The sequence below is a fragment of the Ranitomeya imitator genome, chromosome 1, assembly GCF_032444005.1.
Source record: "Ranitomeya imitator isolate aRanImi1 chromosome 1, aRanImi1.pri, whole genome shotgun sequence".
NCBI classification, from domain to species: Eukaryota; Metazoa; Chordata; class Amphibia; order Anura; family Dendrobatidae; genus Ranitomeya; species Ranitomeya imitator.
Window position 1 is genome coordinate 506,082,493 of NC_091282.1, and position 27,105 is coordinate 506,109,597.

At 43.5% G+C, this 27,105-nt stretch overlaps 1 protein-coding gene across 2 annotated transcripts in view; it reads left to right on the forward strand.

Moving 5' to 3' along the window:
• Window positions 1–659: 659 nt before the first annotated feature.
• The window catches only part of LOC138676828 (prostaglandin reductase 1-like), a 142,140-nt gene continuing 115,694 nt past the window's right edge, over window positions 660–27,105 (forward strand). Inside the window, exon 1 of one of the 2 annotated variants that reach the window (XM_069766484.1) lies at window positions 660–812. In XM_069766484.1, the coding sequence (XP_069622585.1) occupies window positions 712–812 (101 nt within the window). In that variant the 5' untranslated portion in view covers window positions 660–711. Of the gene's footprint in view, window positions 813–935; window positions 960–27,105 lie in introns of those variants that run through there. The other variant, XM_069766491.1, reaches the window with a different exon arrangement.

The window sequence follows — 27,105 nt, forward strand, 5'->3', positions numbered from 1 at the left end:
ATTTCTCCTCTTTTTCCTTTTTTTCTTAGTATATTCTTTCCAGTTTTGGTTTAGTCGTTTTTTATTCCTTTATTCTTAGTTTAATTTTTTTATTTTTTCATCTTCTATTTTATTTTACTTTATTTTATTCTATTTTATTACTTTTTGAGTTTTTTATTTTTTTATTTTTTTTAAAAAATTTTTTATTTTTGTACAACTCTCTATTTTTTCCTCCCAACTAGAGGGAGTATATACCCCCATTTTAGCTTGCTTACCGAGATTAGGCATAACTCTGCTTACTTTAAGCATACATGACTTCCTCTCTTCTCTTTTTCTTCATTACTATTTTTTATTCTTTTATTCATATCTTTTTATTTTTTCCTTTTTCATCTTCTTTCGCTGTCTCTGTGACACTTCCATCTATACCTCCAATACACATACACCCGGTTCCCAGCCTCTTGCTCTCATGTTCTCTCTGTTTTCTCTTTATACACACTCCCTAACTTCTCCCTTTACATACATGCTCCCTTAGCCCTCCACGCTGGTTACTTAGACTCCACTCTTACCTGCAGTAGCTTTAGCCAGAGGCTCTGCATATCTCCCTGAGCACACTACGCAGGCGCCGTACTATCACGCTGTTGGCGTCTACTCTGCAGCCACAGCGCAGACTCAGTCTGAATACACAGCGTTCCTAGCCTCTTTCCCAATCTGAGCCACTGCGCAGACCCGAATATGACCATATGGGTCCTGTGTATAAATACTCGCAGCCTTACACATTTGCTCCTACATCACCCACCAAGCGGACGCGCTTCCACACAACTCCACCAGAGCTGGTAATTATTAAGTCTTTCTCCTCTTGCTTACAGTGGCTTACTTGTTTTACTGGTCATTTGCTTATTCCCTGTTGTTTTCTCTCCCTTCTCTCTACTGCCCTATGGGAACTCGGCTTTTTCTCCTCTCCTCTACCTCTTTGGCATAAGGTCAGTGCATTTCATTAGCGACCGGATCGCTGCACCTGGTTTTCCTGTTTTAGACTTGTATATGTGCTCTATGTGACTATGTGTCTCCGGAATAGCCTTGCTCCTACCTGCAAAAATTGAGGACTCCCCACCCCTATGATAGGGTCTCCACAGCATGTTCTTGTAATTGTATGGGACAGAGTACTGTTGTTACAGCTGTCAATTAGTACCATTATGAATTTTGGACTTGATGTTATTGTTGTTTTTGTTATTGTTTTTCTTGTTTTCCCTTTTTTTCGGTTCTTTTTAATATATTACATGTATATATGTACAGTTCACTTATATGTTTGTATCTGTTTTACAGTGAGGTTTTGATAAAGACCCGCTGGGGTCGAAACGTTACCCGAATTGAATAGTCCGCCACCCATTTACCTCCTAAAAAAGCACCTGGTGGTGATGTTTATTGTATACGTTAATAAAGAAACTACACAGTTTGCTGAACTTTCAACCATTTGAGTGCGGCTGATTTTTCCCATACTTGGACTATTTTGTTCATGCCTGCACCAACCCAGTGACAGTGTGCACATCTTTTTCCTGGATTTACATCTTACTAGGAACTTTCTATTGGATTCAGGGCAGGTGATAAGCTGGGCCATTTTATCAGCTTTATTTTTGTAACCTGAAACCAATGGAAAGTTTCCTTGACTGTGTGTTTGAGATCATTGTCTTGCTGAAGTGTTCACTCTTGTTTCAACTTCTTCATCCTGGTAGATGGCAGTAGATTTTTATCAAGAATGTCTTGGTGCCTCAGTCTCGCTTTTAGTTTGTGTCAAAATCAGTGTCTTTCATAATTACCCTAATTTGTGACCCTATGAAAATTCCTTCCTTGATCTTGGCCTCGCTTATTTGTGGAAACTTTATCCTGAAGTATGCTAAATCCTCACCATCACGATACATCACCTTCACCAAGTCTAACTTTTATGTGGAGTGGTGGAAGGAAAACTTTTTCTGTATCTACCAGAGCCTGATGCAGGACATTCTTTCTTCCTGGATTCAAACTTTTTCTTGGTGGTCACTGTTTTTTGTTAAATGGTTATGCGGTCTCTTCTGTCTCTGCTGTCCCATTTGTAGAGATAACAACAAAACTTTGCATAGCCGAGCTGCAACCCAAAGCAACAAGGCTACAAATATTCCACTCATAGATTTTGTAATGTATTTTTGACAGCACAAAGCGCATTATTTTTATATGTTCTTTCAGACTTACTGCATAAGTAAGAGAAACAGATGGATTGTTGTTGCTATTATGCAGAAGTACCGCTTTTAACCCCTTAGGGACCGCCGATACACCTTTTAACGGCGGCCGCTAAGGGTACTTAAACCACAGCGCCGTTAATTAACGGCGCTGTGGAAAATGTGAATAGCGCCCCCCAGAGGCCGATTTTCTCCGGGGTCTCGGCTGCTGGGGGTAGCCGAGACCCCAGAGAACATGATTCGGGGGGGTTTTAACCCACCCCGCATTTGCGACTGCCGGTAATTAACCGTTTACCGGCGATCGCAAAAAAAAAACAAAAAAAAAACGCGATCTCTTTTTAATTTCTCTGTCCTCCGATGTGATCGCACATCGGAGGACAGAGAAAAGGGGTCCCAGGTGGCCCCCCAATACTCACCTATCTCCCCCGATGCGCCTCGTGTCTCCCGGTGGGCGCCGCCATCTTCAAAATGACGGGCGCATGCGCAGTGCGCCCGCCGGCCGGCCCCGCGGGAATCTTTGGGGTCTCGGCTGCCGGGGGTAGCCGAGACCCCAAAGAGCATGATCGGGGTCGGTTTTACCGACCCCTGTTTTGCGGTCGCCGGTAATTAACTGTTTACCGGCGACCGCAAAAAAAAAAAAAAAAAGTAAAGTGTAATTCTCTGTCCTCTGATGTGATCGCACATCAGAGGACAGAGAAATAGGGGGATTCGGGGACCCTACAATACTCACCTGTGTCCCTGGATCCTGTTGCTGCTCCTCCTGGCCGCCAGCAGAAGAAAATGGCGGGCGCATGCGCAGTGCGCCCGCCATCTGTCTCCATCTGCCGGCCGGAAGGAGAACAGCAGTTGGGGCTAAAATTAGGGTTAGGGGTAGGGTTAGGGGTAGGGTTAGGGGTAGGGGTAGGGTTAGGGGTAGGGTTAGGGGTAGGGGTAGGGTTAGGGGTAGGGTTAGGGTTAGGGCTAGGGTTAGGGCTAGGGCTAGGGTTAGGGTTAGGGCTAGGGTTGGGGCTAAATTTAGGGTTAGGGTTGGGGCTAAATTTAGGGTTAGGGTTGGGGCTAAATTTAGGGTTAGGCTTCTTTCACACTTACGTCGGTACGGGGCCGTCGCAATGCGTCGGCCCGACATACGGACGCACGTTGTGAAAATTGTGCACAACGTGGGCAGCAGCTGTAGTTTTTCAACGCATCCGCTGCCCAATCTATGTCCTGGGGAGGAGGGGGCGGAGTTACGGCTATGCATGCGCGGTCAGAAATGGCGGATGCGACGTACAAAAAAACGTTTCATTGAACGTTTTTTTGTGCCGACGGTCCGCCAAAACACAACTGATCCAGTGCACGACGGACGCGACGTGTGGCCATCCGTCACGATCCGTCGGCAATACAAGTCTATGGGCAAAAAACGCATCCTGCGGGCACATTTGCAGGATCCGTTTCTTGTCCAAAACGACGGATTGCGACGGAATGCCAAACGACGCAAGTGTGAAAGTAGCCTTAGGGCTAGGGTTAGGATTGGGGCTAAAGTTAGGGCTAGGGTTGGGGCTAAAGTTAGGGTTAGAGCTGGGATTAGGGTTAGGGTTTGGATTAGGGTTGGTATTAGGATTAGGGTTGGCATTAGGGTTACGCTTGGGATTAGGGTTAGGTTTGGGATTAGGGTTAAGGTTAGGGTTGTGATTAGGGGTGTATTGGGATTAGGGTTAGGTTTGAGGTTAGGGTTGAGATTAGGATTAGGGGTGTGTTGGATTTAGGGTTTTGATTAGGGTTATGGTTAGGGTTGACATTAGGGTTATTTTGGGGTAAGGGTTGTGATTATGGTTAGGGTTAGTGATTAGGATTATGGATCAGGTTGGGATTAGGGTTAGGGGTGTGTTGGGGTTAGGGTTGGAGCTAGAATTGGGGGGTTTCCACTGTTTAGGTACATCAGGGGGTCTCCAAACACGACAGCCAATTTTGCGCTCAAAAAGTCAAATGGTGCTCCCTCCCTTCTGAGCTCTGCCGTGCGCCCAAACAGTGGGTTACCCCCACATATGGGGCATCAGCGTTCTCTGGATAAATTGGACAACAACTTCTGGGGTCCAATTTCTCTTGTTACCCTTGTGAAAATAAAAACTTGGGGGCTACAATATCTTTTTTGTGAAAAAAAAAATATTTTTTATTTTCACGACTCTGCATTCTAAACTTCTGTGAAGCACTTGGGCATTCAAAGTTCTCACCACACATCTAGATAAGTTCCTTGGGGGTCTAGTTTCCAAAATTGGGTCACTTGTGGAGGGTTTCTACTGGTTAGGTACATCAGGGGCTCTGCAAACGCAACATAATACCCGCAGACCATTCTATCAAAGTCTGCATTCCAAAACGGCGCTCCTTCCTTCCGAGCTCTGCCGTGCGCCCAAACAGTGGTTTACCCCCACATATGGGGTACCAGCATACTCAGGACAAATTGGACAACAACTTTTGGTGTCCAATTTCTCTTGTTACCCTTGTGAAAATAAAAACTTGGGGGCTAAAATATCTTTTTTGTGGAAAAAAAAATATATTTTTTATTTTCACGGCTCTGCATTATAAACTTCGGTGAAGCACTTGGGCATTCAAGGTTCTCACCACACATCTAGATAAGTTCCATGGGGGGTCTAGTTTCCAAAATGGGGTCACTTGTGGGGGATTTCTACTGTTTAGGCACATCAGGGGCTCTCCAAACGCGACATGGCGTCCGATCTCAATTCCAGCCAATTCTACATTGAAAAAGTAAAACGGCACTCTTTCTCTCCCAAGCTCTGCGGTGCGCCCAAACAGTGGTTTACCCCCACATATTGGGTATCGACGTACTCAGGAGAAATTGCACAACAACTTTAGTGGTCTAATTTCTCCCGTTACCCTTGTGAAAATAAAAATTTGTGGGCAAAAAGATCATTTTTGTATCAAAAATGCAATTTTTTTTTTTTACGGCTCTACGTTATAAACTTCTGTGAAGCACATGAGGGTTCAAAGTGCTCGCCACACATCTAGATAAGTTCCTTAAGGGGTCTAGTTTCCAAAATGGTGTCACTTGTGGGGGGTTTCCTCTATTTAGGCACATCAGGGGCTCTCCAAACGCGACATGGCGTCCAATCTCAATTCCAGCCAATCTACATTGAAAAAGTAAAACGGCACTCCTTCTCTTCCAAGCTCTGCGGTGCGCCCTAACAGTGGTTTACCCCCACATATTGGGTATCAGCATACTCAGGAGAAATTGCACAACAACTTTTGTGGTCTAATTTCTCCTGTTACCCTTGTGAAAATAAAAATTTGTGGGCAAAAAGATCATTTTTGTAGAAAAAATGCGATTTTTTTTTTCACGGCTCTACATTATAAACTTCTGTGAAGCACATGGGGGTTCAAAGTGCTCACCACACATCTAGATATGTTCCTTAAGGGGTCTGGTTTCCAAAATGGGGTCACTTGGGGGTTTCCACTGTTTAGGCACATCAGAGGCTCTCCAAACGCGACATGGCATCCAATCTCAATTCCAGCCAATTCTACATTGAAAAAGTAAAACGGCGTTCCTTTACTTCCATGCTCTGTGGTGCGCCCAAACAGTGGTTTACCCTCACATATGGGGTATCGACGTATTCAGGAGAATTCGCACAACAACTTTTGTGGTCTAATTTCTCCTGTTACCCTTGTGAAAATAAGAATTTGTGGGCAAAAAGATCATTTTTGTGTAAACAAAAGCGATTTTTTATTTTCACGGCTCTACGTTATAAACTTCTGTGAAGCACTTGGGGGTTCAAAGTGCTCACCACACATCTAGATAAGTTCCTTAAGGGGTCTATTTTCCAAAATGGTGTCACTTGTGGGGAGTTTCCACTGTTTAGGCACACCAGGGGCTCTCTAAACGTGACATGGCGTCCGATCTCAATTCCAGCCAATTCTGCATTGAAAAAGTCAAACGGCACTCCTTCTCTTCTAAGTTCTGCGGTGCGCCCAAAAAGTGGTTTACCCCCACATATGGGGTATTGGCGTATTCAGGAGAAATTGCATAACAAAATTTATGGTTACATTTCTGTTTTTACACTTGTGAAAATAAAAAAATGGTTCTGAATTACCGTAAGATGTTTGCAAAAAAAAGTTAAATGTTCATTTTTTCCTTCCACATTGTTTCAGTTCCTGTGAAGCACGTAAAGGGTTAATAAACTTCTTGAATGTGGTTTTGAGAACCTTGAGGGGTGTAGTTTTTAGAATGGTGTCACACTTCATTATTTTCTATCATATAGACCCCTCAAAATGACTTCAAATGTGATGTGGTCCCTAAAAAAAATGGTGTTGTAAAAATGAGAAATTGCTGGTCAACTTTTAACCCTTATAACTCCCTAACAAAAAAAAATTTTGTTTCCAAAATTGTGCTGATGTATAGTAGACATGTGGGAAATGTTATTTATTAACTATTTTTCATGACATATCTCTCTGATTTAAGCGCATAAAAATACAAAGTTTGAAAATTGCAAAATTTTAAAAATTTTCACCATATTTCCGTTTTTTCATAAATAATCGCAAGTAATATCAAAGAAGTGTTACGACTAACATGAAGTACAATATGTCACGAAAAAACAATCTCAGAATCAGCGGGATCCGTTGAAGCGTTCCAGAGTTATAACCTCATAAAGTGACAGTGGTCAGAATTGCAAAAATTGGCCTGGTCATTAAGTACCAAATTGGCTCTGTCACTAAGGGGTTAAACTGGCTATCGAAGAGTCTATAAAAAGCCTCTATTCTTGAAGTCTACGCTCTTGTCCCATTAAATGTAGCAGAGAGTTCACATTAATGCGGGTAATTAGGTCCCCTTCCATTGCAAATAAGGCCAGTTGCCCACAATCCAGATGTAGCAGAACTTTAGACGCAGTATATGTTCACTGCATTCAATGCACAGCCGTCTATTGATCGCAGGTGATTCCGCATCTGTTCACTAAACTATGCAGATTCACCAAGTCCAATACACTCTATTGATGTAATTTTTCTTGCGGAGACTAGCATTTCTGCAAGAGAAACTGACATGCTGCAGTCTGGAAAGACACGCAGCTTGTCATTCTCGGGAGTGATCTGCAGGTGTCTGTGGATGCATAGTGGACAAGGGATTCCTTGAAATCCCATCCACTATGCTGTAACATCTGGCCGCTGCAGGTTTGACACTGCATAAGTACTTTGCGTCAAACCCGCAGCAACTCCGGTTTGTGGGCACATACCCTAAGTGTTCAAGCTCCTGCTGCCTATTGTGATGCAGTGACCCATGTTACAGCAAGGGGGCGCTGTGTGTGCTCTTCAGGATGCACTTGGAGGCATAATTATGATGGTGAATTAGGGACTGGCATTATTGTAAATGGACCGTATGTGTCGCAGAGGTGCTCTGCGCTGTAAGCCCAAAATGATATGGTTATGCTGGGACTTATAGTTCCACAAGTGTTTGTTGTGTTTCCTTATAACGGGGCTTTATAGGGTTAGCTGGTGAGCTGGGCAGGACTGACTAACCAGGACTGGCGCATAGCAAATGTGGTGCCAATATTCAAAAAGGGCTCTAAAAGTGAACCTGGAAATTATAGGCCAGTAAGTCTAACCTCTATTGTTGGTAAAATATTTGAAGGGTTTCTGAGGGATGTTATTCTGGATTATCTCAATGAGAATAACTGTTTAACTCCATATCAGCATGGGTTTATGAGAAATCGCTCCTGTCAAACCAATCTAATCAGTTTTTATGAAGAGGTAAGCTATAGGCTGGACCACGGTGAGTCATTGGACGTGGTATATCTCGATTTTTCCAAAGCGTTTGATACCGTGCCGCACAAGAGGTTGGTACACAAAATGAGAATGCTTGGTCTGGGGGAAAATGTGTGTAAATGGGTTAGTAACTGGCTTAGTGATAGAAAGCAGAGGGTGGTTATAAATGGTATAGTCTCTAACTGGGTCGCTGTGACCAGTGGGGTACCGCAGGGGTCAGTATTGGGACCTGTTCTCTTCAACATATTCATTAATGATCTGGTAGAAGGTTTACACAGTAAAATATCGATATTTGCAGATGATACAAAACTATGTAAAGCAGTTAATACAAGAGAAGATAGTATTCTGCTACAGATGGATCTGGATAAGTTGGAAACTTGGGCTGAAAGGTGGCAGATGAGGTTTAACAATGATAAATGTAAGGTTATACACATGGGAAGAGGGAATCAATATCACCATTACACACTGAACGGGAAACCACTGGGTAAATCTGACAGGGAGAAGGACTTGGGGATCCTAGTTAATGATAAACTTACCTCGAACAAAGACTCGAACAAAGACGACCCAGGAAAACATACTCAGAAGGGAGGTAAGAACATTTCTAAAACAATCCACAGTGAGGAGATTGGAACAAAACAAAATCCTCTAAACTGCATGCTCGCAAACGCCAGAAGCCTGACAAACAAGATGGAAGAACTAGAAGCAGAAATATCTACAGGTAACTTTGACATAGTGGGAATATCCGAGACATGGTTAGATGAAAGCTATGACTGGGCAGTTAACTTACAGGGTTACAGTCTGTTTAGAAAGGATCGTAAAAATCGGAGAGGAGGAGGGGTTTGTCTCTATGTAAAGTCTTGTCTAAAGTCCACTTTAAGGGAGGATATTAGCGAAGGGAATGAGGATGTCGAGTCCATATGGGTTGAAATTCATGGAGGGAAAAATGGTAACAAAATTCTCATTGGGGTCTGTTACAAACCCCCAAATATAACAGAAACCATGGAAAGTCTACTTCTAAAGCAGATAGATGAAGCTGCAACCCATAATGAGGTCCTGGTTATGGGGGACTTTAACTACCCGGATATTAACTGGGAAACAGAAACCTGTGAAACCCATAAAGGCAACAGGTTTCTGCTAATAACCAAGAAAAATTATCTTTCACAATTGGTGCAGAATCCAACCAGAGGAGCAGCACTTTTAGACCTAATACTATCTAATAGACCTGACAGAATAACAAATCTGCAGGTGGTCAGGCATCTAGGAAACAGCGACCACAATATTGTACAGTTTCACCTGTCTTTCACTAGGGGGACTTGTCAGGGAGTCACAAAAACATTGAACTTTAGGAAGGCAAAGTTTGAACAGCTTAGAGATGCCCTTAATCTGGTAGACTGGGACAATATCCTCAGAAATGAGAATACAGATAATAAATGGGAAATGTTTAAGAACATCCTAAATAGGCAGTGTAAGCGGTTTATACCTTGTGGGAATAAAAGGACTAGAAATAGGAAAAACCCAATGTGGCTAAACAAAGAAGTAAGACAGGCAATTAACAGTAAAAAGAAAGCATTTGCACTACTAAAGCAGGATGGCACCATTGAAGCTCTAAAAAACTATAGGGAGAAAAATACTTTATCTAAAAAACTAATTAAAGCTGCCAAAAAGGAAACAGAGAAGCACATTGCTAAGGAGAGTAAAACTAATCCCAAACTGTTCTTCAACTATATCAATAGTAAAAGAATAAAAACTGAAAATGTAGGCCCCTTAAAAAATAGTGAGGAAAGAATGGTTGTAGATGACAAGGAAAAAGCTAACATATTAAACACCTTCTTCTCCACGGTATTCACGGTGGAAAATGAAATGCTAGGTGAAATCCCAAGAAACAATGAAAACCCTATATTAAGGGTCACCAATCTAACCCAAGAAGAGGTGCGAAACCGGCTAAATAAGATTAAAATAGATAAATCTCCGGGTCCGGATGGCATACACCCACGAGTACTAAGAGAACTAAGTAATGTAATAGATAAACCATTATTTCTTATTTTTAGGGACTCTATAGCGACAGGGTCTGTTCCACAGGACTGGCGCATAGCAAATGTGGTGCCAATATTCAAAAAGGGCTCTAAAAGTGAACCTGGAAATTATAGGCCAGTAAGTCTAACCTCTATTGTTGGTAAAATATTTGAAGGGTTTCTGAGGGATGTTATTCTGGATTATCTCAATGAGAATAACTGTTTAACTCCATATCAGCATGGGTTTATGAGAAATCGCTCCTGTCAAACCAATCTAATCAGTTTTTATGAAGAGGTAAGCTATAGACTGGACCACGGTGAGTCATTGGACGTGGTATATCTCGATTTTTCCAAAGCGTTTGATACCGTGCCGCACAAGAGGTTGGTACACAAAATGAGAATGCTTGGTCTGGGGGAAAATGTGTGTAAATGGGTTAGTAACTGGCTTAGTGATAGAAAGCAGAGGGTGGTTATAAATGGTATAGTCTCTAACTGGGTCGCTGTGGCCAGTGGGGTACCGCAGGGGTCGGTATTGGGACCTGTTCTCTTCAACATATTCATTAATGATCTGGTAGAAGGTTTACACAGTAAAATATCGATATTTGCAGATGATACAAAACTATGTAAAGCAGTTAATACAAGAGAAGATAGTATTCTGCTACAGATGGATCTGGATAAGTTGGAAACTTGGGCTGAAAGGTGGCAGATGAGGTTTAACAATGATAAATGTAAGGTTATACACATGGGAAGAGGGAATCAATATCACCATTACACACTGAACGGGAAACCACTGGGTAAATCTGACAGGGAGAAGGACTTGGGGATCCTAGTTAATGATAAACTTACCTGGAGCAGCCAGTGCCAGGCAGCAGCTGCCAAGGCAAACAGGATCATGGGGTGCATTAAAAGAGGTCTGGATACACATGATGAGAGCATTATACTGCCTCTGTACAAATCCCTAGTTAGACCGCACATGGAGTACTGTGTCCAGTTTTGGGCACCGGTGCTCAGGAAGGATATAATGGAACTAGAGAGAGTACAAAGGAGGGCAACAAAATTAATAAAGGGGATGGGAGAACTACAATACCCAGATAGATTAGCGAAATTAGGATTATTTAGTCTAGAAAAAAGACGACTGAGGGGCGATCTAATAACCATGTATAAGTATATAAGGGGACAATACAAATATCTCGCTGAGGATCTGTTTATACCAAGGAAGGTGACGGGCACAAGGGGGCATTCTTTGCGTCTGGAGGAGAGAAGGTTTTTCCACCAACATAGAAGAGGATTCTTTACTGTTAGGGCAGTGAGAATCTGGAATTGCTTGCCTGAGGAGGTGGTGATGGCGAACTCAGTCGAGGGGTTCAAGAGAGGCCTGGATGTCTTCCTGGAGCAGAACAATATTGTATCATACAATTATTAGGTTCTGTAGAAGGACGTAGATCTGGGTATTTATTATGATGGAATATAGGCTGAACTGGATGGACAAATGTCTTTTTTCGGCCTTACTAACTATGTTACTATGTTACTATGTTACCTGGAGCAGCCAGTGCCAGGCAGCAGCTGCCAAGGCAAACAGGATCATGGGGTGCATTAAAAGAGGTCTGGATACACATGATGAGAGCATTATACTGCCTCTGTACAAATCCCTAGTTAGACCGCACATGGAGTACTGTGTCCAGTTTTGGGCACCGGTGCTCAGGAAGGATATAATGGAACTAGAGAGAGTACAAAGGAGGGCAACAAAATTAATAAAGGAGATGGGAGAACTACAATACCCAGATAGATTAGCGAAATTAGGATTATTTAGTCTAGAAAAAAGACAACTGAGGGGCGATCTAATAACCATGTATAAGTATATAAGGGGACAATACAAATATCTCGCTGAGGATCTGTTTATACCAAGGAAGGTGACGGGCACAAGGGGGCATTCTTTGCGTCTGGAGGAGAGAAGGTTTTTCCACCAACATAGAAGAGGATTCTTTACTGTTAGGGCAGTGAGAATCTGGAATTGCTTGCCTGAGGAGGTGGTGATGGCAAACTCAGTCGAGGGGTTCAAGAGAGGCCTGGATGTCTTCCTGGAGCAGAACAATATTGTATCATACAATTATTAGGTTCTGTAGAAGGACGTAGATCTGGGGATTTATTATGATGGAATATAGGCTGAACTGGATGGACAAATGTCTTTTTTCGGCCTTACTAACTATGTTACTATGTTATTATGTTACTATGTTAACCACACACACACCACCCACCTATGGGGTGGTTACAGCTACATAATGTGCCCAGGGTTTGGTCACATGGTTGAGAGTGCATGGCGTGTGTTTTGGAATGTCCTGGAATGGAATGGATTCCTGGAAGCACCTTCTGAGGCTATGGACTGAATGGTCAGTGTTTTGGAATGTGCTGGACTGGACTGGATTTTTCAAAGAACATGGTGAGACCATGGACTGAAGGCCGTTGTGTTGGAAGTGCCTGAGCCTGGACTTCCTGAATAGCACACGGAGAGGCACTATCTGCAGAAGCTGGGGAAGCTACAGTTCCTACTGCAGGTCTGGACTATCTGAGGTGCCCTGGTCACAAGGACAGTGACCCCAGTAAGGCAGCTTTTCCCCTGGGAACCAGGACTGACAGGAGTCAGTGTGTGGAGCCAGAGCTCCTGTAAGGTAACTCCAGATAAAGGGGGTTACGGGCAGAGACATATCTGCCATTGCAACAGACTGTCAATGGTCAATGTGTTCCGTTTATGTAAATAATGAACTGTTCGTGGTGCAGTTAATGAAGTCTAGTAGATCGGATAGACTGTTTATGTGGAGAAACCATGCCTGAGTGCTTTAATTCCATGCCAAGCGAGTGTCCCCCAACGCACTCATGTAGCGCCATCTCACATTATGGAGAAAATAATTGCTGAAGGAATGTTTGGATTTTTCACTCAATATCTTGCTTTACTTGTTTTATCAGCAATCTTTGTCAAACAGAAAGAGTAATCTGTAGAATGTTTTTTTGGAAAGGAAATAACCTTTCTTCACCAATGGTGTTATGCTTCTTTGTTGTGATTTTCAAGTCACTTTGTCATAAATATAGAAAAAGTTGTTAGGGAACGCAAGATAATGAAGCTTTTTAGTATGTAAGCCGTGAAACCCTAAAGTGCACAAATACCCAGAAAACCCAGAACTCTGTTACAAAAGGATGAAAACAAACCGACTTCATGAAAACAGTGCAAAGTTATAACAATCCCAGCACCTAAGAAGCTAAAGTAATTTATGAAGAAACAATGTAAGCTAGATTTATTGGAAAAAAACTAAATGATTTAAAATTGGTGCTCAATGGGAAAATTCTGAATGCATATTTGGAATCAGTGCACAAAAATGCTTTAAGAACAACCAACTGTTCCCATGGTATTTAACAAAATCTTTGTTGATCAGTGTCATAGTGGAGATTAAAGCTGGAACAGGTTCTAACATGATTCTTCTTTGCAGGATTTTTTGACTTGATAAAAACCTGACATGTATATCGTGGTGTGAGAACTTTTTATACAGTATCATATATACAGCGTCTTGGGAAAGTATGTGGCTCCCTGGAACTTTTCAGCCTTTTCCCACATATCCTGCTTCAAACATAAAGATAACAAATATACATTTTTGGTGAAGAATCAAAAACAAGTGGAACACAATTGTGAAGTTGAACGAAATGTATTGGTTATTTTAAATTTTTGTGGAAGATCAAAAACTGAAAAGTGGGGCGTGCAATATTATTTGGCCCCTTTAACTTAATACTTTGTTGCGCCACCTTTTGTTGCGATTACAGCTGCCAGTCGCTTGGGGTATGTCTCTACCAGTTTTGTACATCAAAATGAGCGAAAAAATGGATAATTACACAGGTCTTCAAAAAAAAATTTTTTTTCAAGAGTTGTTTTGGTTATTCCACGCAATCTTTATGTTTTTAAGTGCGCTGAATCCGAAAATGACCTCCGTTTTGTCATAGGACATCAAGTTTTCTGACAATTTAAGTAACTATGTTAAATAAGACAATACCTCAAAATAAGTGAAGACTCATAAAATTAATTTTTTATTACAAATGTTTCATGAAAATCATTTTTTAACTGCATTGAGGTCACTAACACACATTAAAATTGATTCTTCTTCCCTGTGAAGCTTCTCTTGGTACATTTACGCTTGTGAGTAGCATCTGGAAAGTCTCTCTGAAGCGTCCAACAGTAGTCTGCCATCATTGTAATGCTCCATCTTCCCTGGTATCTTCTTTCCATCTCTTCAATGTCCTGGTGGAATCGTTCACCTTGCTCTTCACTAACAGCTCCCAAATTTTCATTTAAGTTGTCAAGGTGAGAATGGAGGAAATGCACTTTCAAACTCATCAGGCAACCTAAAGCTTGACATGCTTTTAGCATTCGTCCGACGATTTTTTTGTAGTCAGGGTCTTTGTTATTGTCTAAAAATTTCTCTACGGCCTCTTTAAATGCAAACCACACTTCTTTTTGAGGATGCGTCATGGTATTGATAAACTCTTGATCAGGTATAAGTCTTCTAATGTCTGGTCCGACGAACACACCTTCCTTCAATTTTGCCTCCGAGAGGCCTGGAAACTTGGTGACCAAGTATTTGAAGCATTCTCCATCTTTTGGAAGTGATTTTACGAATTGCGTCATCAATCCCAACTTTATGTGGAGAGGTGGTAGAAGAACTTTATGGGGAGGAACCAATGTTTCTCGGAGGACATTTTTTTTCACCAACTGTGAGCACCCTCGGCTGCCAATTCTTCTTGGTCCTGTGATTTTGTCGGTCTAGACTGTCCCATAGACACAGAAAACAAGGGTATTTGGTATACCCAGCTTGTTGCCCGAGCAGCATGCACAAGACTTTCAAATCCCCGCACTCTTGCCAACCGTGGTCTTCATATTTAAGTTTACGAAGAACCAATTCCAAGTTCTCGTATGTTTCCTTGAGGTGCACAGAATGACCTACAGGGATGGAAGCATAAAACCGCCGTTGTGGAGTAAAACTGCTTTGAGACTTCTTTTTGAAGAATCTATGAAAAGACGCCATTGCGCTGAATCATATTGGATTTTGAATTGACGCATCAAACCTTCGACATCGATGCAATAAACCAGTTTATCTTCCTAGGAAAAGTAAGGAACGAACTCGTTTTCATGATGTCTGAACCATGAAAAAGACACTCCTGGCAACAATAAATTCTTGCTTTTGAGCCTTGATCCGAGTAACTCAGCAGCATCTTTGGGAAGATTCAAGTCTCTTACCAAATTATTCATCTCCACCTGGGAAAATTATTTTGGTCTTGTATCATCTTCAAAGTCAGAACTTGATTCATCATCTGGTTCAGGTATGACTCCACCTTCATCGGAGCTAGTTATCTCTTCCAAGGTAGCAGGGGCCTTGGTACTGGTATATCTGTGCCATAGGGGTGGGATGAATTGCTGAGTGAATATTGGGGTATGAAATGGAATGCTTCTATTTTGAATTATACCCTTTCACATCGCATGAACAAAAGTAACAATTGTCACCATGGTTCTTTTGCTCTCGCCATACCATAGGAATCTCATAAGGAAAGCTTTTTTCTTACCCATGAACCATTTTCGGAGGTCCTCAACACACCGTTTGCACACTTTATGAGGCGCCCCAGCTTTATCTTGATCTCCAAGCTTTAGTCCGAAATAAGCGAAGTATACTTTTTTCACAAAGTTTGTAATATTCAGCTGTTGCTTCAACACTGTATATTCAGCACAAATGTAACAGAAACTGTCAGGCGATTTAATACACTTCCGCTGAGCCATAATGCTAATTTTGGAAAACACGGTTGAATATGATGAGATAACACGAACTGAGATGAAAAAGTGTGAACAGGCGAGAACCAATATAACACAATTGAATCAAGCCCGGGCATGTCAGAGCCTGTTCGTTCAGTTTGCAACATGTTGATGCTGGTTTCATTAGCTCACTCTGAAAGTTCTTTTCTTTGAAAGTTATATTTTTTGGGCATTGTATATCTTCAATGCATTGGTGTGAATTAATTAATAGTAATTTTGACTTTCAAAACCCTAAGATAAAAAAAACTACCAAAAGTTGAGAAAAATATACTAAATTTGAAGAGAATTTTGCATTTTGTGGCAAATCCTGACGTCCAGGATTTTTTTCAATATTTTTTTCATTTTCAGCACACCAAAATACATGGAAATTAGATGAAAATAATCAAACAACTTTTTAGTCGCAGACCTGTGTTATGTTAATGATTATGCAAATTATGAAAATAATTTAAAATAACATTTTCAAAACATCTCTATTCAGTATAGAGTATGAACGCTAGGCACAGAAAGACGCGTACTTTCATGCCTTAGCATGCTTTTAATGAGGATAATAATGGTTGTCTGAAGAATGTTCTGCCACGCTGAATGCACTTGAGCATGGAAATTGCCAAGATCCACTGTTGGCAACTGCATTTGCAATTGGTGAACAATGACATCCAAGGTGTGCTTGGTGATACACAAGTCTGGAGATTCTGTAGGCCATGGTAGAATGTTTAGATCAGGCAAGCTACTCGAAGCAGCAAGAGCAACCTTGCATTGTTTTGTTGAAAACTGGCTCCTGGGATACTTTTAAGAAACACGACTTTCACGACCAAGTCAATCTAATGCTGCACTGTCAGCGTACCTGGAAAGAAGAATATAGGGGTCAGACTACCGCACATTATGCCAGTCCACACCATAATTTAATGAGTAAGACTGTATATTTCTGTTATGGTCTGGTGATTAAGGAGCGACATGCGACTAGCTCTGAGCAGGTGGTAACTATACTGACCGCAGTTCCTGATCTTAACACAAACACTAGCAGTAGCCGTGGGATGTTCCTGTCACTCCCTGGACATCTCGTCACAGCCGGAGAACTAGCTACCCCTAAAGGTAGAAACAGGAAAGCTATCTTGCCTCAGAGAAAATCCCCAAAGGAAAGGACAGCCCCCCTCAAATAATGACTGTGAGAGGAGAAGGAAATGACATACGTAGTATGAAACAAGATTTAGCACAGGAGGCCACTTCTAGCTAGATAGAAATAGTATAGGACAGAACACTGTGCGGTCAGTAATAAAAACTAGAAAAAGTCCACCGCAGAGAAATGCAAAAATCTCCACACCTGACTAAAGGTGTGGAGGGCAAACTCTGCTGCCCAGAGCTTCCAGCTTAGCTGAATAGATATATACTGATAAGCTGGACAAATGAGCAAAAACATAGAAAGTGCTGAACAACAAAGTCCACAACAAGTGAACTGCAAAAGGACAAGCAAGGACTTAGCTTTGCTGAAATGGTCAGAGTGTCAGGGAAATCCTAAGAGCAATGACTCCAGGCTGGAACAATTGACAACTGGCATTGAATGAGGGAAAAGGCCAGACTAATATAGCCGAGCCAGAAAGATGATCAGTGAAAACAGCTGCTGAAGCTAAATCCAAGAAGCAGGGAGCCCAAGAGCAGAACTCACAAAAATGCTACTTACAACCACCGGAGGGAGCCCAAGAGCGGAATTCACAACATATTTCCTTGTGAAGGCACCTTTATGGGGTATTACAGGTGGACTTGTCAAATTTGAACAATAGTGTGTAATGATCAATTCTGTACTGCCAGTGAAATTAGATGACACCTATGAAGCGATGGCCGGGGGACCACCACGGTGCAGGAAGACTACTGTACACAAGATGAGGTGCAAACAACAAAGGGTAGATTTATTGCAAGGCAGGGAATGAAGTGAATGAGGAAGATGTAAACAGGGGAATACAATGGTAAAAGACAATTTACAAGAGTTATAAACTTTATCTTTTCCGTAAAATAGGACGGTGCTCCAACTATTACAGACTCAAAAAATATGTCTAACAAGCAAATGTTAACAATAAACAAGTGATCATGCTACTCTACGTATAACCTCCCTGGCCTTTACTAAGCAGGCCACACAGCTCCCGTGTACTGACTATTGAAGCCTACACTAGGACCTAACAGGTGCACCAAACAGGAACAAACTCACGGTGATGTTTGAGAATCAGGTCCAGTCCCAGGGGGCCCCCAGCAGTCTAATACGGTGGTGCGCACGGCTTGCTGCCAGCTCCGTGAAACGTGGTCTTCTCCTTGCTTCTGGATCCTAGGGATGCTCCTGGAAACTGTAAATTCCTTTCTCTGTATCTTTGCGGCTCTCTTGCAGCTATATCAGGACACAGTTCTTCTCTCTTTCAGCTATCAGCACAAAAAGTCCTCTCTGCAGCAGCCTCTGCTCACACACTGCTCCAGCTCCACACCTGCACTCTGCACAGACTAGTTCATTACACCGACTATTGCAGGGGAGAAGCAGAACATTCCATCACGTCAGACAAGGGGGTGCAGCCTCTTAAAGTGACAGCGTGTTCCTTACTGTCCATAACAGCACCACCCTCTTACACATACAAAGTCTAAGGTGTCAAACAGTGTCATTACAAACCATCAGAAGGTGTTTACACATATTTTCCACTGATCTCATGCCACTGCAATGAAAGGCTGGAATGGAGGTCTATACACTTCAATGATGTCCCACTTTTGTCTTTGATGCAGTGATATCCAGATATTGTGGATATTCTGGAGATCATATGGGCAACAACATGAAAAATCTTCATCAAAAACATAAAAGTGTCTCAGGATTTGTATTTTAACACGACAAATTCAGACTGCACGTCACTCAAGCTACTATGAGCAGCGTTCATGGCCTAAATGTGCTACCATTGCCTGTATCGTCTCTGGACTTGTCTCCCATTGAGGACATCTTAGACATTATTGGCTGGCAATTGCAAATAGAGATGTCAACAGCTGATCTTGATGATTTATGTGCCTAATTTCATTCAACGTGGCAGAACATTCCTCTGACAACCACTTATAACCTCATTGAAAACATGACAACACATGTAAGTGTTTTTTTATCTGCGCATGGTGATCATACTTATTACTGAATAATTTGAGATATTTAAAAAAAATTATACTTTTTCATCATTTGAATATTAATATCATGTCTATTAATCCTGTGATTCATTCCATGTCTTTTAATTTTCCATGACTGTCCCAGCCATACCTTTCTCCTCAGTGCTGTGCCTTCTCTTGCCCTTCACAAAGAAAATGTCACTTCAGCGCTTGGGAACTTAAACCTGTGCTCTTTGCATAATGTTAGGGCTAGTGGAACGCACCAAATAATAAGACAGATAGAGTAAGGTGCGTTCGCAGCCCGGGGTCCACCGTGCAGAGATGGAACCTGCTGCCAAGTAATGATGGACAATATGGCGGTACAATGTGAATACACACACGGGTTAACTTTACCCTGTGTGAAGGAAGCGGACCCTGTTGCGTCACAGGGCCACGGTACCACACCAAGAGCGCAAGCAAGGAGTCTCAGAACTCAATCCCAAGACACAGGATTTGAGTTCATATAGACCTCATGCGCTCGACACCGCAACTGGGGTGTCCGAGTGACAGAAATAATAATAATAAAGATGGACGAGAGTGCGTGGGGTGCCGCACTGGCGGACGCCACTAACCACCCAGACTTGGGTCAGGAAAGCGCTGTGAAAGCGCATGGCGCCGCACTGGTGGTCACAGCAATTAGACACTGTATTGTGTGTTACGTGCTGATGGCTAAGTCGGGAGCTAGATAGCAATCATCCACCTTCCGCGAGCAGTCATACAATAGGGAGAGGATGTTAAAGAACCACTTTCACTCACAACACACATACAGTTAGGTCCATATATATTTGGACAGAGACAACATTTTTCCAATTTTGGTTATAGACATTACCACAATGAATTTTAAACAAAACAATTCAGATGCATGCATATTGTGGCCAGTTTTGACTCTTGGGTTTCCTATTTTTTTATTATTGGATTTTGAGTCGCCATATACAGTGGGGCAAAAAAGTATTTAGTCAGTCAGCAATAGTGCAAGTTCCACCACTTAAAAAGATGAGAGGCGTCTGTAATTTACAACATAGGTAGACCTCAACTATGGGAGACAAACTGAGAAAAAAAAATCCAGAAAATCACATTGTCTGTTTTTTTAACAATTTATTTGCATATTATGGTGGAAAATAAGTATTTGGTCAGAAACAAACAATCAAGATTTCTGGCTCTCACAGACCTGTAACTTCTTCTTTAAGAGTCTCCTCTTTCCTCCACTCATTACCTGTAGTAATGGCACCTGTTTAAACTTGTTATCAGTATAAAAAGACACCTGTGCACACCCTCAAACAGTCTGACTCCAAACTCCACTATGGTGAAGACCAAAGAGCTGTCAAAGGACACCAGAAACAAAATTGTAGCCCTGCACCAGGCTGGGAAGACTGAATCTGTAATAGTCAACCAGCTTGGAGTGAAGAAATCAACAGTGGGAGCAATAATTAGAAAATGGAAGACATACAAGACCACTGATAATCTCCCTCGATCTGGGGCTCCACGCAAAATCCCACCCCGTGGGGTCAGAATGATCACAAGAACGGTGAGCAAAAATCCCAGAACCACGCGGGGGGACCTAGTGAATGAACTGCAAAGAGTTGGGACCAATGTAACAAGGCCTACCATAAGTAACACACTACGCCACCATGGACTCAGATCCTGCAGTGCCAGACGTGTCCCACTGCTTAAGCCAGTACATGTCCGGGCCCATCTGAAGTTTGCTAGAGAGCATTTGGATGATCCAGAGGAGTTTTGGGAGAATGTCCTATGGTCTGATGAAACCAAACTGGAACTGTTTGGTAGAAACACAACTTGTCGTGTTTGGAGGAAAAAGAATACTGAGTTGCATCCATCAAACACCATACCTACTGTAAAGCATGGTGGTGGAAACATCATGCTTTGGGGCTGTTTCTCTGCAAAGGGGCCAGGACGACTGATCCGGGTACATGAAAGAATGAATGGGGCCATGTATCGTGAGATTTTGAGTGCAAACCTCCTTCCATCAGCAAGGGCATTGAAGATGAAACGTGGCTGGGTCTTTCAACATGACAATGATCCAAAGCACACCGCCAGGGCAACGAAGGAGTGGCTTCGTAAGAAGCATTTCAAGGTCCTGGAGGGGCCTAGCCAGTCTCCAGATCTCAACCCTATAGAAAACCTTTGGAGGGAGTTGAAAGTCCGTGTTGCCAAGCGAAAAGCCAAAAACATCACTGCTCTAGAGGAGATCTGCATGGAGGAATGGGCCAACATACCAACAACAGTGTGTGGCAACCTTGTGAAGACTTACAGAAAACGTTTGACCTCTGTCATTGCCAACAAAGGATATATTACGAAGTATTGAGATGAAATTTTGTTTCTGACCAAATACTTATTTTCCACCATAATATGCAAATAAAATGTTAAAAAAACAGACAATGTGATTTTCTGGATTTTTTTTTCTCAGTTTGTCTCCCATAGTTGAGGTCTACCTATGATGTAAATTACAGACGCCTCTCATCTTTTTAAGTGGTGGAACTTGCACTATTGCTGACTGACTAAATACTTTTTTGCCCCACTGTATGTGCGCATTGTACTTTTTACTGACGCCTTTTTTGTCACAATTCAGATGCAGTTGAAGTTCAGACTTTCAGCTTTGATTTGAGGGTATTCACATTAAAATTGGATGAAGGGTTTAGGAGTTTCAGCTCCTTAACATGTGCCACCCTGTTTTAAAGGGACCAAAAGTAATTGGACAAATTCAATAATTTTAAATAAAATGTTCATTTTTAGTACTTGGTTAAAAACCCTTTGTTGGCAATGACTGCCTGAAGTCTTGAACTCATGGATATCATTAGACGCTGTGTTTCCTCCTTTTTGATGCTCTGCCAGGCCTTCACTGCGGTGCTTTTCTGTTGCTGTTTGTTTGTGGGACTTTCTGTCTGAAGTTTAGTCTTTAATAAGTGAAATGCATGCTCAATTGGGTTGAGATCAGGTGACTTACTTGCCATTCAAGAATATTCCACTTCTTTGCTTTAATAAACTCCTGGGTTGCTTTGACTTTATGTTTTGGGTCATTGTCCATCTGTAGTATGAAACGACGACCAGTCAGTTTTGCTTCTTTTGGCTGGATCTGAGCACACAGTATGGCTATGAATACCTCAGAATTCATTCGGCTGCTTCTGTCCTGTGTCACATCATCAATAAACACTAGTGACCCAGTGCCACTGGCAGCCATGCATGCCCAAGCCATCACACTGCCTCTGCGTGTTTTACAGATGGTGTGGTATGTTTTGGATCATGAGCTGTACCACGCCTTCACCATACTTTTCTCTTTCCATCATTCTGGTAGAAGTTGATCTTGGTTTCATCTGTACAAAGAATGTTCTTCCAGAACTGTGCTGGCTTTTTTAGATTTTTTTTAGCAAAGTCCATTCTAGCCTTTTTATTCTTGATGCTTATGAGTGGCTTGCACCTTGCAATGAACCCTCTATATTTACTTTCATGCAGTCTTCTCTTTATGGTAGATTTGGATATTGATACGCCTACCTCCTGGAGAGTGTTGTTCACTTGGTTGGCTGTTGTGAAGGGGTTTCTCTTCACCATGGAGATTATTCTGCGATCATCCACCACTGTTATCTTCCGTGGGCGCCCAGGTCTTTTTGCATTGATGAGTTCACCAGTGCTTTCTTTCTTTCTCAGGATGTACCAAACTGTAGATTTTGCCACTCCTAATATTGTAGCAATTTCTCGGATGTTTTTTTCTGTTTTTGCAGCTTAAGGATGGCTTGTTTCACCTGCATGGAGAGCTCCTATGACCGCATGTTTACTTCACAGCAAAACCTTCCAAATGCAAGCACCACACCTCAAATCAACTCCAGGCCTTTTATCTGCTTAATTCAGAATGACATAACGAAGGGATTGCCCACACCTGTCCATGAAATAGCCTTGGAGTCAATTGTCCAATTACTTTTGGTCCCTTTAAAAACAGGGTGGCACATGTTAAGGAGCTGAAACTCCTAAACCCTTCATCCAATTTTAATGCGGATACCCTCAAATGAAAGCTGAAAGTCTGAACTTCAACTGCATCTGACTAGTTTTGTTTAAAATTCTTTGTGGTAATGTCTATAAACAAAATAAGAAAAATGTTGTCTCTGTCCAAATATATATGGACCTAACTGTACGTTTACAAATGTACACTAGCGCATGGCCGTGCGGTCATGCGAAGCTTATATAGCTGCAACACGTTCAGGACCTTCCAATAAAGGGCCAATGGGAAGCTGCCACAGAAGTTTAGCACCTTCAAGACCTTCCTGGAGGACCAATGGGAACCGCTGCAGCATCTGAGCATGTGACCCTCGATCTCCAACGGGAGATCTCACCCTGGGCATGCTCAGAAGGGAAAAAGCAGGACTTAGTCCCAAAAGCGTCTGCTCACCGCTGCCCAGCACTGGTTTTAATGGCAGAAGCAGGAAAAGCAGCAGTAACCCTATGCACAGAGTGAGACTGAGCAAGATGCTGGGAACGATGTCTCCACTGAGCAGACTCCACTGCGGCTAGAGAAGAATGGGAGACCGCAGCAGAGATGGTTCGAGATTCCCCCTGTGCAGAGGTGGGAACTCGATACCTAACATTACCCCCCCTCCTAGGGCCCCCCTCCCTGGACTTCGCTACTCTCGAAGGCAGCAATGAGCTGTGGAGCTCGAATGTATTCAGCAGGCTCCCAGGACCTGTCCTCTGGGCCATAACCCTTCCAATCCACCAAATAGAATTTTTTGCCTTGCACCCCAAAATAGCGTTCACCTCGTAATCGTCCGTAGACGAACCCGATGTCCCGGCAGATGACTCGGAAAACCGGGACATGTATACGGGTTTCAAGAAAGACACATGAAAGGTGTCGGTGATACCCAAGCATGGAGGAAGGGCCAGACGGTAGACCACAGGGTCAACCTGTTCGAGGACCTTGAAGGGACCCAAGTAGCGAGGTGCAAACTTAGTGGACTCAACACGCAGCCTGATGTTATGGGCGGAGAGCCACACTAAGTTGCCAGGAACAAAGGTCAGAACGGGACACCGATGAGCATCGGCGGAGGACCTCATTCTCTCCTTGGAGGCCCGAATGGCATCCTGAGTGCGGTCTCAAATGTCCCGTGCCTCCACAGCCCAGTCTGCCACCCTGGAGTCGGCGGAAGACACAGGCATGGGCACAGGGACACGCGGATGTTGGCCGTAATTTAGGAGGAATGGAGTCTGACCGGTGGAGTCGGCTATGCCGTTGTTAAGCGCAAACTCTGCCCATGGTAGCAAGGATGCCCAGTCATCCTGCCTGGCAGAAACAAAATGTCGTAAATATGTGACCAAGGTCTGGTTGGCCCTCTCTACCAACCCATTCGTCTCGGGATGATATGCCGAAGAGAGATTCAACTCAATACTGAGTAGACAACAAAGCTCTCTCCAGAATCGAGATGCAAACTGGGGACCCCGGTCACTAACAATTTTTCTGGCATACCGTGTAGGCAAAAAATATGTTTGATGAACAACATAGCCAGACCCCGTGCAGAAGGTAGCCGTGGAAGAGGCACCAAGTGCACCATTTTGGAAAAATGGTCGGTAATCACCCAGATAATGGTGCAGTTAAGAGACTTGGGTAAGCCCACTATAAAGTCCATCTCGACCATCTCCCAGGGTCTGTCCGCCACCGGCAGAGGGTAAAGCAAACCAGCTGGCCGTTGCTGAGGGGACTTGTTCTTAGTGCAAAAGACACACGCCGAACATATTCTGTGACATCACGAGCCATATGCGGCCACCAGTATGTCCTCGTCAGTAACTTAGATGTTCTTTTGGAACCAAAATGTCCACCCACCCTGGACAAGTGTGCCCAAGAGAGAACCTCCGGTCGCAAACTGGATGGTACAAAAGTCTTGCCCAGAGGAACAGACTCTAGCGAAACCGGGGCCACAGTTCTCAAGCTCTCGGTGGGGACAATAAGCCGAGGCTCCTCTTCCTCCTCCACAGATGACACAACAGAGCGTGAGAGAGTGTCGGCCCAAATGTTCTTCTCCCCAGAAAGAAAATGGAGGGTGAAATGAAACTGGGAGAAGAACAAGGACCATCTGGCCTGGCAAGAATTTAACCGCTGGGCTGTCTGCAGGTACACCAAATTTTTATGATCTGTGAAGACTTGGAAGGGAAAACTTGCTCCCTCCAAGAGATGTCTCCACTCCGAGAAAGCCAACTTCATGGCCAGCAACTCCCTGTCCCCGATAGAATAATTCCCCTCTGCTGGTGAGAAGGTCTTAGAAAAGAAGAAGCAAGGATGCTTCCGACATTGAGCATCCTTTTGGAAGAGGACTGCTCCAGCACCAACAGATCCTGTTCGAGGACCTTGAAGGGACCCAAGTAGCGAGGTGCAAACTTAGTGGACTCAACACGCAGCCTGATGTTACGGGCGGAGAGCCACACTAAGTTGCCAGGAACAAAGGTCGGAGCGGGACACCGAAGAGCATCGGCGGAGGACCTCATTCTCTCCTTGGAGGCCCGAATGGCATCCTGAGTGCGGTCCCAAATGTCCCGTGCCTCCACAGCCCAGTCTGCCACCCTGGAGTCGGCGGAAGACACAGGCATGGACACAGGGACACGCGGATGCTGGCCGTAATTTAGGAGGAATGGAGTCTGACCGGTGGAGTCGGCTACGGTGTTGTTAAGCGCAAACTCTGCCCACGGTTGCAAGGATGCCCAGTCATCCTGCCTGGCAGAAACAAAATGTCGTAAATATGTGACCAAGGTCTGGTTGGCCCTCTCTACCAACCCATTCGTCTCGGGATGATATGCCGAAGAGAGATTCAACTCAATACTGAGTAGACGACAAAGCTCTCTCCAGAATCGAGATGCAAACTGGGGACCCCGGTCACTAACAATTTTTCTGGCATACCGTGTAGGCAAAAAATATGTTTGATGAACAACACAGCCAGAGCCCGTACAGAAGGTAGCCGTGCAAGAGGCACCAAGTTCACCATTTTGGAAAAATGGTCGGTGATCACCCAGATAATGGTGCAGTTACGAGACTTGGGTAAGCCCACTACAAAGTCCATCCCGACCATCTCCCAGGGCCTGTCCGCCACCGGCAGAGGGTAAAGCAAACCAGCTGGCCGTTGCTGAGGGGACTTGTTCTTGGCGCAAGAGACACACGCCCGAACATATTCTGTGACATCACGAGCCATATGCGGCCACCAGTATGTCCTCGTCAGTAACTTAGATGTCCTTTTGGAACCAAAATGTCCACCCACCCTGGACAAGTGTGCCCAAGAGAGAACCTCTGGTGAGAAGGTCTTAGAAAAGAAGAACCAATGATGCTTCCGACCTTGAGCATCCTTTTGGAAGAGGACTGCTCCAGCACCAACAGATGAGGCATCCACTTCCATGATAAATGGCTTATCTACATCGGGGCGATGTAGGATGGGAGCGCTAGCGAAGTGTGACTTTATGGAGCTAAAGGCCTTGGAGACCTCCTCAGACCACAATTTGGGATTTGCCCCCTTCTTGGTGAGGGCATCCAAGGGAGCTACCAAAGTTGAGAAGTGCGGAATGAACTGGCGATAATAATTAATGAACCCCATAAAGCGCTGCACCGCTTTAAGAGAATGGGGTTCCTGCCAGTCCATCACAGCCTGTAGTTTGGCAGGATCCTGGGCAGAGATGATATAGCCTAGGAAAGGTAAGGACTCCTGCTCGAACATACACTTCTCAAAACTGGGCATAGAGGGAGTTTGCCCGTAGGAGGTCAAAGACTTTGCAAACATCTCTCCGGTGGGAGTCAATATCTGGAGAGTAGATGAGAATATCATCCAGATAGACTACAACCGAGGTGGAGAGCATATCCTGGAAGATGTCGTTCACAAAGTCTTGGAAAACGGCTGGGGCATTACAGAGCCCGAAGGGCATCACCAGATATTCATAGTGCCCATCCCTGGTGTTAAAAGCTGTCTTCCATTCGTCCCCCTCACGGATGCGAATCAGTTTGTAAGCACCCCGCAGATCTAATTTAGTAAATACACTTGCTCCCTGAAGCCTACCATAGAGCTCAGATATCAAGGGCAAAGGATATTTATTCTTAACGGTGATGGCGTTAAGACCCCTGTAGTCTATGCATGGACGCAATTCCCCATTCTTCTTCTGCACGAAGAAGAACCCTGCCCCAGCAGGTGAC